At 41.3% G+C, this 16,427-nt stretch overlaps 1 protein-coding gene across 1 annotated transcript in view; it reads left to right on the top strand.

Moving 5' to 3' along the window:
- The window catches only part of gpc3 (glypican 3), a 128,941-nt gene that overhangs the window by 72,927 nt on the left and 39,587 nt on the right, over window positions 1–16,427 (top strand). Inside the window, exon 3 of the mRNA XM_006781827.2 lies at window positions 1,061–1,746. Within this exon, the coding sequence (XP_006781890.1) occupies window positions 1,061–1,746 (686 nt within the window). The remainder of the gene's footprint in view (window positions 1–1,060; window positions 1,747–16,427) is intronic.

Genomic DNA, 16,427 nt, shown 5'->3' with positions numbered 1-16,427 from the left:
TTACGCATACACAGAAAGTCACATTACGTCCTAAAAACAGAGGAGTTAAATTGTTTCTCAACGCCAAAGCTCCACATAGGCTTCACTGACCTCAGAGAGGCATGAAGAAAAACAAATTAAACTATCCAAGCAGGGAAAAACGAATAACAAAGATGAAATGGCTATTTGTTGTAGCACATAAACCAATAACTTCCTCTAATGTTCCCTAAACCACTGTTTTTCCTCTGCTCCTCACAAAGCATTTGCGGCAGTCACTCCCAACAAAGTGATGTAGTGGACTAGCCGTGGTATAAATGGGATTTCGGGATCTCACGCTATTCTCCCGTCCAAAGCTTCATTTCACTGAGTCCCGGCTCCCCTGCTAAGTTCAGTAATGGAGCTTTAAATCCCCTCTGTTGTCGGGTCCTCACTCATTTTGCAACTGGGTCGATGATGGAGCTCCCGCTTCTTGTGCCACCTTGTTGATAAGACTTCACTTTGTGCCTTGAAACGCCACTGATTATTTTCTCTTCTCACAGTTGCCCCTGCTCCACTCCCTCCTGCAGGTTTTGAATGCTTTTCTCCTCACAGACATCCTTACGGCCATGCCTCTCACACTTGACTAATATATTGACGTTATTGGTGTCTTTTTACGATTCTGTGAGCTTTTTACAGACCGTTGCTTTGTACTGTGGAAAGGTCAAAGCCAGAATCTCACTGTTTATCTATTGGAGAAGCTCATTTGAAGCCATCACCCGTTACTGTAATAACACGCATGTGTTTGTGCTTTTCCTCAGAGTGTGTGTGAGCACATTAGAGGAAAACAACAAATGGAGAAAAAGTGGGAAAAAGGGAACGCGAGGCTGCGCGTGGGAAGTTTTCCCTGGCTTTGATCGTTAAGGATAGGATCTTTGTTTGGGGGAAAGCTTCTGTTTGAGTGTTTCATGTTTTTGAGTTAAGCTGATGCCTGTTTGCTGAGAACTTTGAGGTAATTGTAGTGATTATTAAGGTGTCACTGAATGAAATTTTTGAGCTTTCAGAAGATGGCCTGACTGTCACCCTGTCTCACTCTTTCTTGCAGAGGCCTTTGACCTGGTGCTGCGCCACGGACGTAACTCCACCCTGACGATGCTGAAGTCAGAGTTCCCGACTCTTGCAAGCGGTGCCCAGAGCTCTGTGGGGCAGCTGTTCCTGGACATGTCGCTTTACATCCTTGGCTCGGACTCCACAGTTGACCACATGGTGGCGGTGCTCTATGGCCGCCTCTTTCCGCTCACGTACCGCCGCCTGCTGGGAGGCAGTGGCACCTCAGTGTCCGAGGAGTGTGTAAGAGGAGCTTGGAAGGACTCGGGAGCGTTTGGCCCTTATCCTAAACTGATGATGACTCGACTCTCTCGCTCCCTCCTGGCCACGCGAGTCTTCCTGCAGGCGCTGAACCTGGGCATCGAGGTTGTCAACACCACAGACCATCTGCGGCCCGGCCGAGAGTGCAGCCGGTCCCTGCTGAGGCTGTGGTACTGCCCGCACTGCCAGGGCATGCTGGGGCCGCCGGCCTGCAGAGGCTTCTGTCAAGCAGTGATGCACAACTGCCTGGGGGGAGCTGCAGAAGTGCAGCCTCATTGGAGGAGCTATATAGATGGACTGGGGAAGTTGGCTGGTGCCATGAGGGGAGAGCAGGATATGGAGGCTGTTGTTCTTAGACTGCCCACAATGATTAAACTGGCTCTCAAACACGCCGTGAATACCCGCAGCCACCTGAACACCCTGGTGAGTCCCGTACACTAACACACGTACACACTGTAAGATGTGCTTTTAAACTGAAGAGGAATAAATCCAGAGCGATGTCACAACTTGGACCTGCTTTATGGTCATCAAATGTGATTTGATCTTGGTATTTATCATCCCTCTGCAAATGAAATGTTACTTTCTCCGTCTGCATTTGTTTGTATTCCCAATAAAACTTTCCTCGAGTCATCACTCCAATATGAAATATGCTGCAGGCCTGGTAAAAACCACCCACAGGGCCTTTTATTTATTTTTTCGCTTGTTGGTTTAGCTTTCCAGCCCCGCATGCTGCTGCCTATTTAAATGTTAAAGGTCTGCAGTACGGGGGCTCTGTTGTTGAAGTTGCAACCTGCTAGAAGTCTGGTCTTTCAGTCTGAAACCCTACCAGAAAGGTCCCAGCAGCTTACACTATTTGCTGCTTTGAACACTACGAGATGAGATGTTGCTAATCAAGGCGGCAATCATCTCATTTTGATCTCAGCAGGTTGGAAGAGAACACAGCTACAAATGTCACCTCAGTTGTGGCCATGAGATGAAAACACTTGATAAACTTGTTTATCTGGATTTTCAGTTTTGAGATGATTTGAATAAATTTCTCTGAATGTTGTTTATTTGCTTGTTTTCTGGCCTATAGCGCATAATCACTGCAGTCCTTCTCTCACTGAGCCGACCCACTTTCTTTCTGCGCACATTAAAAGACTGCAAATGATTCATTTATATTATTCTATAGTGTTTTAATTTTACCTGAACTCTTGGTATACCTATGGCAGTAATGTAAGAGTCTACATATTTTTTTCACCTTTGATTTCACTAAATCTCTAATCGTGCGAGCAGAGATTTGGTGACACCTCCCGCTGTAGTATCACACTGATAGTATGTATGCTTGTAACCACATTAGACCCGCTGAGTCACATCCTTTTTCAGCGTTCGGTGCTGAAGAAGACAGGCTGAGACGTTTCCCTCTGCCTCAGACAGCAGGCTGCAACACATTACTTCTCCACATCCAAAGCAAAAATGCACTTTGGGTGGAACTGCATTAAAAGGAGAAGCAACAAGCAGGCAAGAGAGAGATGAAGACTAGCACGTATCAGACAGATGCTCCCAGCACGTCTCTCTGAAACTTGTCTCTCACTTCTCAGCAGCAGTGACCCGTTATGTGTGGCGTTAACTGCAATAAAACCGTCAAGTTGGTTCTTAGCCCACATGCGAAGTGAGACAGAACTGCTTATGAAATATGAAAGGCCCTTTCTGCTGGGGTTACAGAGCTGGATGTGCTTTTTCTCCTGGAGATCTGCTGAACTTTTCACTCTCACACCCTGAATCCCCACAGTGACCAGGTTTTCACTCGGAACCCATCATTTATTAACGCACAGGTTGACCTCACTTACTCTGCAGTGTGAGGGTGTGGCTGCATCTATGAATCACTGACTTGTGGGGGAAAGCTCACTTTCTTTTGTGTGTGTGTGTTTGAGATGGAGTTTTAAAAAAAAACTTGTCTGTGGTACTTAAGACTCCAATTCAAATCATCATGACGTTACATTGTGTTTATGAGTGTCCTGTATATGAGGCAGAACGGGGCTGCTGTGACAGTGTATTCACCGACTCAATGAAAAAGTGTGTGTGTGTGTGTGTGTGAGAGAGAGGCAGAGGATGTGAACGTCATCTCGCTCCTTTCTTAGTGTCACAGAAGGGACAGAGGTATTGTCTCTCTCAGGGCTAATTGTGTCACACTAAAGAGCCTCACCCAGAGTTAAACACCTGAATGAAGGACCACTAACTACAGTGGTGTCAGGGATTTTTCACCTGTATAGACGACCTGCTGAGCTTAAAATTAACTGACTTTAAGCATAGCATGGTTGTTGGTGCCAGAAACAGCTGATCCACTGGGTTTTTTCTTGCACTACCATCTCTAGGGCTTATAGAGAATGATCTGAAACAGAGAAAACATTCGCAGAGCAGCAGATCTCTGGGTGAAAGTTTTTCATGCAGAAGTCAGAGGAGAATGGCCAGATTGCTTCAAGCTGAGAGGAAGGCAACAGTAGCTGAGTTACCACCTTGTTTGTAGGCTCTTCTACATACTACCAAGGTGTGCAGAAGAGCATCTCTGAACACACAAAACAACAATGAACCTTGAATGAGAAGAAGACCAAACTGGGTGTCAACTAAGAACAGGAAACTGAGGCTACCATTCACACAGGCTCATCAAAATTGGGCAATAAAAGTCTGATGAGTCTCGATTTCTGTTGCTACATGCGGGTGGTAGGGTCAAACTTTGGCATAAAACATAAAAGGATGGATCTATCCTGCCTTTTATCAGCAGTTCAGCCTTCTCCTGGTGGTTTAATAGCCCAGGCGATATTTTCTTGGCATACTTCAGCTGCCTTAGTATCAGTTAAGCACCATTAAAATACCTCATTCTTCCTGATTATTGTTGCTGACCTCGTCCATCCTTTTATGACCTCAGTGTACCCATCTTCTGATGGGCCTATGCACCATATCACAAAACTCAAATAATCCCAAACTGGTTTCTTGAACATGGAAATGAGCCCTATGGTGGAAAAAGCTCCTTCCCAACAAACCAACAAACAGCTTTATAGTTTATCCTGTTTGGTAACATGTAGAACATCAGCTATAAGAAGAATGATAAGAAAGTTGCATTATTTTAAATGAGAAGAATATACAGAATTGCAGGCAGGTGACAAACATGGTGACACCCAGAGACAGCTGTGGCTGCAGGGACTGGTTTCATGTTGTCTAACCAGCTGTGCGGTTCTTTTTAAAATCTTGATGGAATTTCTTCAAGGTAGTTAAAGATGACCGTTTTGTGGTCATTACACTAACCTTTTTATTGTCACCCCACAAAACAAAAACAAATGCATGCACTATTTGTTTAATTACAAATTTTGCCACAAGATCACGAGGTGACAGCAATTTAAAAGGTTGAAAGTAAAGCGTGGACATAAAGCGTGGATGTAAACGGCAACATGATTGTTTGGATGGATTTTCAGATATGATGTAACTTTGAAGCCCAGTTTTCACTATAAATGAAACAGATGGAAAAATTTTAATTTTCATAAATGTTTCTTCGTCATGGAAACTAAATCTGTTGGCAGAGCTGTCAAAAATGTAACCTGAATTAAATGGTGACTTGTTGGGGATACATTGATTGTCCACCACAGCCTATCAAAATCATTTGCAGGGATACCAAACAGGAAGTGAGTTCATATCACAGTAATGCTTTGATCTGTGGGTCATGGATTTGGCCGCTTCATTTACAGAGGAAATATTTACGTTATGTGGCGATTATTTGGCAGTGCAGTAATCATTTTGCCTAAAATAGCGCAGATGAATCCTCAGACCAATTTTCAGACCAATTCTCACCAAAGTTATCAGATTGATTTTAGATGTTTATACAGCATGTGTCTGTTACAGCCAGTTGAAATCAACACCAGATGGCCTAACAGGAAGTTTTTCAAATGCTGGCACCAAACTTGGAGCATGGACTCTGCACTCTTACTGGGGTTCTCCCAAACATTTCATCATCTTATCATGGTGGGGGGTTATGGCAGCTTACAGCCATGTTTTTAACATGATCAAATAAAACTCGCTGCAGCTGCGTTATCAAATAACTTTGATTTCTAATCTTTAAAAAAAATCACAGCCGTGGTGATTTTTTCACCTAAGAGGAACCCTTAAGTAATATTCTCGTGATACAATATTTTGTACAACAGCCTAATGGATCTACCGTGCCTTGTTTTGGGGTTTCATGTGATTCTACATGTGGTGCAGTTGTCGTAGCGATCTCGCACTTAACCTTCCCGCCAGTCAGAGTGCAGACCCCTGTTACTAAGGGCGACAGACGGATCGACCCTATCTGAGTAAGAGAGTCCTCAAGGTGCGAGAGAGACATCTCTTCTCCGCTCTGCGGGCTTGAAACATGTAACTCTGCTGGCGAGATGACCACTCATCGTCCGCCAGCCCACTCCTTGGCATGTTAACATTCATTTCCTCCAACTCCAGCGTGAATCAGCCAATGTTCAGAGAGACGGAGAGGGCAGCCAAGAGCCCTGCAGCTCCAATCTATTCCCCTGTCAACTTCCCACCCCTCTCCTGGAGTTTGATGTCATCCACCTCCGTCTCTACATCTCATCCTCAACATCCCCCCCCCCATTTATTTCTTTTCCTCTCTTTTTTTTTTACGCACTGCTGTGAAAGAAGATGCATGATTTATGAAGTTCTATTTTTACCAGTTACCGAGGAGAAAGAAAGGAGAGAAAGAGGGGACAAAGACAGGGAGAGACGAAAGAATAGAGTGGGAGGGGGGAAGTGTGTGAAGAGCAAGCCCAAGGGGAAGGAGGACAGGAGAGTGTGGAGGAGACATCCATCACCCCTCGACCCCTCGGCTGAAAATGAAGACGGGAAGTAGGTTGAGACAGAAATATGATGGATCTGACCAAGATTAGAGGTGATATACTGCGGAGTACATGACTTATGTGTTGTTATACACTCAATGCAGCTGGGTGCTTAGTTTTAAGTCTAATATCAAATACCTCTTTGTGTGCCTGTTACAGTTTTTGTCAATAACACACTCTTTTCATCAGCTGTCTTTATTTGGTGGCTTTCCCATTGTGCTCACACATATCAGAGGCAGATCAAATCACATCCAAACTGTTGCTTCAGTGAGAAAACAAGAAAACTAATTAAATCTTCGCTGCATTTTTATTGCCTATTAATCAGTTCGAACAAGTGCGAAACTACTGCAGAGAAACGGGAAGCGCAGCCAGCTCGGAAACTGTTAATACCATCAGAGCCAGCATCCAGCCAATCAGATTTCCAAACGCTCCAACATATTTCTTATTTATCAGCTATTTCTTAGTTATTTATCTAGTCGTGTTTAAATATTTAATTGATGCATAATTAATAAAAGTCATGTTTAACTGTTTAATGCAAATTATAGAAGATGATTTGGGATGTTTAAGGGTCCCAGAGGGATCATTCTGTAGCTTAACACTGTAAATTATGTAAATTTTATCACTCACCAGCCCCTTCTTTAGATACATCTTACTAATACCAGGGTTGCTTTAAATCTTCACACCACAGGTGGTGGATTTTGGTCCATACTAACATGACAGCGTCACACTGCAGATTTGTCAGCTGCACGTTCACAGTGCAAATCTCCCGTTCCACCACATCCCAAAGGTGCTCTGTTGGCTTGAGATCTGTGACTGTGGAGGCCATATGAGTACAGTGAAGTCACCGTAATGCTGAAGAAACCAGGTTGATATGATTTGAGTTTTGTGATATGCTGTGAAATCCTGCTGGGAGCAGCCATCAGGTGATACTATGCATAGTTTCCTGTTCTTAGCTGAAACGATTGGCATCTGCTGTGGTCCTCTGCAGCTGAAGCCCATCTGCTTCAAAGTTTGTTGTTCAGAAGCTCTTCTGCATACAGCAGGGAATGCAGAAGAGTATACAAGCCTCACAGCAGTCTAGCTATTCTCCTCTGAGCTCTGACATCAACAAGACATTTTCAGCCAGAAACTGCGGCTCACTGGAAATTTTGTTTTTCAGACAATTGTCTGTAAACGCTTCTGATGCTCAGTTTGAACTTCAGCAGGTCATCTTAAATCCACTGATTTGCTCTCATGTGATTGGCTGATTAGATCTTTGTATTAATAAGCAGTTAAACAGGCGTACCTAATAAAGAGGCTAGAGAGTGTGTATCTGTAAGCCATGATAAGGAAACCCAGCAGTTGAACTAAAATTCTTCTTGTGCTACTGGTCAGCCATGTTGGAACATGTCTGAACTATTTTGAGCTGTTTTAACTACTAGTTGAATTAAATGAATTGTGTGCAGAGTACCAGTCAAGTTTGACAAACATTAAAATGTTCCACTGACTTTCATTAAAACAATAATGTTTTTCCACACAAGTTAAACTTGTAGATTGGATCAGACCAAATCCGTGGCTGGAAGCTCTGATAGGAAAGCTTCTGTGTGTTCTTGCTTATTGCAATGACTTGAGCAGTGGTCAGATTATGCAGAAGTGCCAGACACTACATTTAGGGTTAAAACATCAAATCTCATATTCTGTTTGGAGGCTCATCTGTTGTCATTGATTGGCTGTAACAGATAAATGGCTTTGAAAATCTAAAATCCGTCTGATAGTTTTTGTGAGACTTGAAGATCAGTTGTTAAAAAATTGTGGCCTTTTTGATTCAAAGGGGAGATCACATCAATCAATCAATTTTACCAGATACAAGAATTACTTCCAGCTAATTAACACCTTTCCAGTTATTGCAGCACCCTCCAAGTAGTGACGTTTTTTGTTTTTTGATCTAGCAATACAAAGTTTGCTTTTGCTAAACTGCAGAACGGCTTTGATTGTGACCTCATTTCATGTCTGCCACTTTTCCCTGTGATTGTGATTGGCTGTGTGTGGCGCAAAAATCGATTTGATAACTTTAATGAGACATTTATGAGGCTTGCTCTGAAGATCTCTGTGCTGGTTTTTCTAAAGATTGGGAAGAAAAATTATGATTTTTTTTTCTTTTTTCATGAGATAAAATGTGATGGAAATGCTTTGAACTCTGCTTGATCCAAGGAGTCCAACAGTACCTCGTTTTTGAAAACTAGGCACATGGTTCAATTAGTTTAACTCCAACCGAATGGTGACGCCGGGGTGCTTGATGTGCATACATGAAAAGAATTAAGAGACTGTCCACAGTTAATACTCTTTATTTTCAAAACTCTTTATTATATGATTCTGGGTGGCTGGATTTCAGAGAAATAAAAAGGAGGAAGAAAATAAAGATGAATAAGAAATGACAGAAACAGCGGCGGGTCCTGTGCAGGCTTTTGTTTGTTTAGCTGAGCTTTAATAACAAATGACTAATGCTGTAATTTAAAAATTAATCAAAACCAACTCGGCTTTTAAGTCTAATTCCCTTTCTGGTCATCACTTGTATGTATAATTATTTATAATATGGATGCAAATTTCAATTTGAACAACATCCTTCTCACTAAAGAGCCATTTATCAAATGCTTTCCCCATGCAGGCAATTAGCTCCTCGTTGCAGGGGGCATCTATCACATTTCTTGGACTTGTTTTCCATCTTACTTGAATAAAACATCAGGATTTACACCCCCCACACCCACACACCACCACCCCCCTTGATCTGCATTGGGACAGTGTTGATAAAATCAAAAATACATCATGCTTTAATAGCTTTTCACAGTCTCTGAATGCTTCAGGAATAGTAGCACAGTGAGTGAGGAGTGTGAAATCCATTTTTCCAAAGAGTGTCTCCATACACGTGATTCATAAACAACGAGTTTCATTTTAAATTAAACTGTCAGCTGTACATTATCTGTTCAGCTCAGCGTTTAGTCACTTGTGTGTTTTTAGCACTGATAGTTTTGCTACGGGATTTCTGTGTTCACTGGTCCATGTGCGCTTTACATTACAGCTCACATTTCCCACACTTCACCTCTGGCTCAGCAAGTCCCAACCAGGGGGTACATGTACCCCCTGGGGTACCTCTGGAATTGCCAGAGGGTAGACTGTGGAGTAGCTCAGCTAATTTGAAAAAAAGTTTTATAAAAAATGCAACACAGACAGTATATGTGGGCAATTTCACCAATAGGTCAGCATGCTGGAACTTTTAAAATTATGCTTCAACAGTGATATCAGACAGAAATTAGAAAATCTGACAATAATAAAGAATAATTAATAATAATAGAAAAGTGATGATTTTTTATACATTTCCACTATAAAATAATGTCAAAATTTATGATGTACTAAAAGTTCACCATAAATTAATAAAAGTTCATCAAAATGCAAGAAATTAAGTAGAGCCCGACCAATATATCAGTCTAATATTAGACATCTGCTGATATGTCAGTATCGTACGGTGGCCCTGAGAGGCCAAACGGACTGCAACTTAAGAAAACACCAGCAATAAGAAAAACACTGCAAAAGCACACAAAACACAACGGAAATAGGAAAAAAGAGATTTCCAAAAAGCACAAGGGAAGTGTTTCTGGGGAGACAATAACCCGACGGACCAGTTGCAGGAACCAAAACATGCTAAATGTGTTTTAATCTGATGATTCATATAATACTGATGATGAATTTTTAGGCTAATAGTTAGGCTAACACACTTACCTCTCATCTTTTCTTTCCTCACAAAACCGATAGATCCTCCACTTCTGTGTCTCCCAGCGCAACTCTTAGCACATTTTGGTTCCTGCAACTGGTCCGTCGGGTTATTTTCTCCCCAGAAACACTTCCCTTGCGCTTTTGGAAATCTCTTTTTTCCTATTTCTGTTTTCATTTTTTCTATTTCTGTTTTCTTTTTTCCTGTTTCCATTTTTGTTTTTTGTTTTTCCTATGTGGTGTTTTCTTAAGTTGCAGTGCATTTGGCCTCTCAGGGCCACCATAGTGACCGATAAGCAAAAAAACAAAAAAGTTAAAGTAAGACAGGAGAAATACTCTTCAACCATGTATTAGTGACAATAAAACAAAATTAATTTTAAAATGAATTGTTGTATTATTCTAGTAAATAACTACACATAACAAATGTTAGGGGAAATCTGCTTATATTTCACGTGTCTACAAGAAAGCATATCAGAAAATTGTTATTGGTCTGAAAAAATCCAATGTCAGTTGAGCTCTAAAGTGAAGTGTCTAATCATCATTTAATATGTCGAATGAAACCTACACTCACATAAAACTACGCAACGTTAGCTCAAGAGAGAGGGAGAAAATGACTTGCGTGTGTCTCCAAACACCAGCTGGCAGGACAGGTTAAACAATGCCCCTCTCTAACAGTTAATGCAAGCACAGGGCCAACATGGGCATGCTTATATTGTGAAGGATTTGCTTGCTCACGTCTGTTGTAATTGTAACTTGAACATGTTTGACAAAAATACGTTTTTTTCTGTGCTGGAAAAAAACAGATCAGTTAAAGCACGATCTCAGGTGTGACTGCAGTGTAAAGAGGAAAAGCTTCGTTCCTGACAAATCTGATAAAAAAGCCTCAGTACATGTTTTTCCTAAATAAAATGCAAGCATAACAATACATTTCCCCCCCGAAGCCATTAGGTTGCTTCTGTCACACTCATTTCAAACACAGAGCCTGATAAACAACAGCGTTACCGTGTGAGCAATTGCTTCACTGTAAAGCTCTTCCTTCATAAAATCCAAGCCTCTGACCAGATATATACAGATAAGAGTCAATCTGACGGGCTGTTTTCATTCTCAGAAAAAAAAAAGAGACCTAATAATAATAATAATAAACACCTAATAAGCTCTCAATCGTTGAATTTTGTGCACGTTATGGTTGTGATATGGTCTGGGAACATGTGGGTAATAGTCACAAACTAAAAGACACCTGATCCTACAACCTTGTAGCCATGAATTTATTAAGAGAGACCTCACAGTTATAAAAGATACGTCAATTGGTTTCTAAGGTGCCATGAAAAATGAGTTATCTTATGTGAAGTCTGCTGTCTGTGTATAAACCAAGGTCGGGGCCAGTGAAAGAAACACTAACGTGCATGTGTAGTGAGCTGCACTCATGGTTCAGGAGCCACAATTAATATTGTAACACCTGAACTCCACAAGTTGAAATAGTTTGCTAAGAGAAAAGGATTTGAAATGCGCTCTAATAGTAACCACAGCTACGGTTAATCACAGCCACTTTAAATCACAGGGACTTCAGATCTTTGGCTGTGGTTGTGAGTCAGCCAGCAAAGACTGACGCAAGCAAAACTTTTGAATCAAACCCAAGTCCGGCAATATCTTTCAGCCTGAAAGACTCGATGACGGTAAAAATAATAATAAAAATCGATGAAATAAGATTGAAATAGAGAGGAAATAGTTTTCTTGTTAATCTGGAAACATTTTTTATGATAACTCAGATGATACCGATGATGATCTCGCAGCCTGAGATCATCTAATCAAAGGCTGTTGGAAGTCCCACGAACTCGTTTTAAGACCAGAGGTGATAGATCTTTTAGAACGAGAACGGTGGCCCCCAGGTTGTAGGATGATCTCCCTCCATCATTACGTTGCCTTGATTGTATTTATTCTTTTAAAAAGCAGCTTAAGACTCATTTATTTAGATTGGCTTTTAATTAGATTTGTGCTGTATGTTTGATTATTAATTTATTTTATGTATTTCTGTTTTATATTACTGTGAAGCACTTTGTGGTATTTATCCTGTGAAAAGTGCTATATAAATAAATTGATTTGATTTGATGTGTTCACTGAGCACGCATGATTTCCTCTGTGTTGAACAAAAGGAGATTCATTTGAAACCAGATATTTTCATGGACAGACATAAATTAAATTGACAGCAAAGCATGTTTAGCACTGTTGCAAGGGCGTAGATTTGGTTTTGGCATTGGTGGGGACGGATGATTCAACCACTGAACCCTGCCCTGTTTCTTTTTTTTTCCTTTTTGTCTTTGCTTCTTGATAAAAAGAAAAAGGAGAAATATACTTGCCTACATATGTTATTCTACGTGCTTTTAAACCATTTAAAATTACAATTCATAGTTTTATATGTGAATTATATAATGTTAAGTTACTATTAAACAAATGACTGACTAAGTATTTTAGAGTTTAGTTTACTTCAACCATATTCCATATAAATCAGGTATCATACAAAAATAAAAATAGCTTCAAATACAGTCATGACAATAAAAGAATATGACTTTAAGGACTTAACAACATTACTTCAGTTATACTACACCAACATCTCTTATACATTAGCACTAAGGGAACACTGAATGACCTGCTGGTTTTTGTCCATAAAACTATTCATCTAAGATTACCACAAAGTAAAAGATCTCTTAGCAAAATTATGCAACATTTTAGGCACTATTGCCCCGATCAAGTCAGTGAGCTGGAATGTTTTACTCTAAACATGACTACTGGTGTCCCACACAACAACTCAATGCCCACTATGTGAAGGAGCCAAACACATGCCTTCTCCTCTTATTAACTGACATAAACTGCTGGCATATTTGTTTTACATCTATACTGTCCAGTCTCTCCTGGTGGACATGGTAACACATTATTCATGGTTACAATTTTAGACTGATGTGGGCCAAAGCCTAAAACGATGTGCCGGGAGTTTGCTGTTCTCCCCGGTTCAGATATTTGAAGTTTGCACAGCTACATTCTCGCCTGAAAATTTTTTCAAAGTTTATTTTGCAACCCAGAAAGAGTAATAAGAGGGGCATGTATTGCCTAGCATAGCCTGTAACGTTATTATGATGGCCAGATTTTATGAGTGAACTTGACTTTAAGTGACTTACAGGTTTCTTTGAAAAACACTTTTTCATATCCAGGTTCTTCCTTTTTGCTGCCATCCTCCTCTCCTCCTCGCAGCGCAGGCTTGCCGCTGCTAAAACTAAACAGAGCTCCCTGAAAGGCACAGCCAATCACATTGGCCATATTTGTCACATGATATAGGACTGCAGTAGAGAACGTAATTTAACTCTTTCTGCTCCACTGGGTGAATGAGACATTGACAGATCTCTTTTTTTTATTTCTATCGGTTTTGTTTTGTTTTTGTTTTGTCCCCACCAAAAATTATTGGTGGGGACAATTCAATAATTGCTGGATATTGGTGGGGACATGTCCCTTCCGTCCATGCCAAATCTACGCCCTTGCACTGTTGGCTCACAGTGAGAGGTTCCTAGGGTTAAAAGAAAGCTAATGTTATTTGTCTCTGACATTCTTAATCTAAAAAAGTTTACTTAAATTAAAAACAAAAAACTGCTCATTTCAGCTCCTTTCCAGATGCCCTTCCTGACATAATTCCAAAGGAATTTGTGTTTCCTCCTGGCATCAAACCAGGAATCTTTTACTTAGGTTGGATAAAAGTGTAAACCACTATTGTGACAGTATGGAGTGACGAAGAGGACCCAAAATGCAGACACTAAGGAACGTGGAAGAAAACTTAACAGAAAGCGAGCCGTTTATTAAGGCTGGGAAAAGATTACAAAACAAAAGGCAGAGGTGAAGCTAAACAATAACCTAAACTGGGGAAACTGAAGATAAACATAAAAATACCAAACCATGAAACTTGGTGTGGATACAAAGATACAAAGATACATGGAACATGGACAAGGAGAAGCAAAACTAGACACACTGCACATAAGACAAGGACTTTCACAATAAAACAGGAAACAGAATGGAATGCAGACATGACAACACGAAGGTGATAACATAGGACACACAGCATGAAACACATAAAGGGTGAGGGAAACATAAATAAAGGGGTAGAAAGCACAAGGGGAAATCTAATAAACAAATGAACTTAGCTAACTTAAGGAACTTAAACATAAACATCAACATCCAAAAAAACTAAAACTTTAAACGCTGGGTCAACAGACGCAGGAACGTGACAACTACACTATTTAGCCAATTTCTTTATAAAGTTTATACAAAAATAGAAATGAATTATTAAAAATGAAAATGTGCATATCAATTAAAACAGCCCATGTAAGTGTAACATATAAAAATCAATGTGACTCCCTAATAATGAATAAAATGTACAAGTTGAACAAACAAAAACAAAGGTAAGCTGAGCATGTCAAGGACATAAAATCTATCATCAAATTTATGAGAAGGCCCTGCATTATAAATGGGTTTCTAATAGTGATTTAAAAGAAGCCACTGACCAAGCAGGCCAGAGTGAGTCTGGCAGGTCGTTCAACAATCGAGGAGCCCAAACAGAAAACGCTCGATCGTCATTTATCTTTAAACGTGAGGCTGGAACAGTTAGCGGGATCTCAGGCTGCACACAGGTCGGCACAAGAACAGCAGCTCTAGTGTGCACTCTGGAGCCAGGCCGTGAAGGGCTTTACAAGGAGTCAGTAAAATCTTAAAATCAGTTCTGAAACAAACGAGCAGCCATCGTAGACTCGTTAAAACTGACCTTGACGCCGCATCCTGAACAGTTTGAAGTCTATTTATTGATTTCTGATTGATACCTCTTTAAAAAGGCCATTACAATAATGCAAAAATGACATAAAAGCATGAATTTACAGCCAATCCAGAGTTTTTTTTTCAGTGTACAGTGTGTATTTCAGCAAAAGTTAGTTTCTATGCTGGTGACAGGAGGAGGAGGATGGGGGCTGAGTGCTGACTCAGTCTGTCCCCTGAGCCTTGACTTCTCTGGAGCACGAGCATTACTCACTAAATTTTCTCCAGTATGTTGTTACAGCTGTGCGTGGCATCGTGCCATCCTATAACACCGATAGTATCGTCTTTGCTCCTGAAACCGTTTGCTTATTAAAAACTCCTGGCGATCATAATGAAAGCAAAAGCCCGATCTCACATTAGTCCCAGCGCTGTGTGCAATTCCATTGATTTGTTTGCGGTGCATCTCTACACCATGTTTGCACATGCTGAGCCCGAGATGCAGGTGTGCCAGTGCAACCAAGTGTGGGCTGCGAGGTTTGTGTGACTCGTACTACTGGCCGCCAGCACCCCTCTCTTCCTCTGAGAGAAAGGCACAGGCTGCCCGGTGCAGATAAAAGTGTGCAGATATTTCTGAGCTGTCCCGCTGAGGCAGACTTTATCTGCAGACTCTCCTGTTGGTTGTGTTAGTCGAGCCCTGGGTAATATTAATACCCCACTAATGAGCCCCTTCCTTGAAGAATCCGGAAAACAATCGGTGGGGATGGGGTGGGGCTGTGTTGGCGTGCGTGCTGAATCAGTCCTCTCCCTTGTGCCACAACTTCCCTACGGCTTCCCAAGAATGCTCAAACAAAAAGGAGAAACGCAGCTCCGATCACATTAATCATGGCCCGTGGAAGCACCGGCAATTGCTCCAGGCGCACAAGAACGAAGGTATCGCACGAGAGGAAGATGTGGAAGGAGAGAGTGGGGTGGAAGAAGCAATGAGCTCAAATAGGTGTGTGTGTGTTAAATCCCCTTAAGCACACGGTAGGGAAGATGGCTAGTCAGGGAAGCTGTGTGTTGGTAAATGCCTAGTGCAGGAGAACTCAGCCATCTGTGACTGTCAGGAGTGTGTGTGTGTGTGTGTGTGTGTGTGTGTGTGTGTGTGTGTGAGTCTCTAACACCATCCTTGGATGACAAGGCTGTATTGATTAACCCTGATGGTTCCGTGTGGCAGCCGATCAGCATTTCAGTGTGTCAGCACGCGTGCGATAAATGAGCGCGTGCGCTGTTGTAAGATATGCAAGTGCTTGCAAAGAGTATATTATGTAGGAGTGTGTGTTTATCATGTTAATGGGATTAGGTGCATTATGCAAAAATGAATACTTGCATGAAATGATTCATTTTTGTTTATGCTGAAAAAATCTGTGTGTGTGCATGCATTTCTGTGTGTGTGTGTGTGTGTGTGTTGTATGTGGCCTCGGTTAGCTCCAGATAAAGATGTCCGTCGCCGGTCTATCGGATCCCATCAGTATTCAGCAGCAGTGATGCCAGCCTTTTCACTTAAAGGGGAGCTGGGCACAATTAGCTGTTAACATTACATGGCAGAATTAAGCCCGGCCAGTATTCCCCAGGGAAATTAAACCACCGGCAAATCATTAAACCACAAGCTAAACATTAACATCCATTTGCATTTTTATTGCACCTGAAAAGAATGTGCCAGGTCCGTTATCTCTGAGAGAC

This window comes from Neolamprologus brichardi, chromosome 2, assembly GCF_056152115.1.
Source record: "Neolamprologus brichardi isolate AB-2024 chromosome 2, ASM5615211v1, whole genome shotgun sequence".
Classification (NCBI taxonomy): Eukaryota; Metazoa; Chordata; class Actinopteri; order Cichliformes; family Cichlidae; genus Neolamprologus; species Neolamprologus brichardi.
Note: the sequence above shows the minus strand (reverse complement) of the source record. Positions and strands in the feature narration are given on the sequence as shown.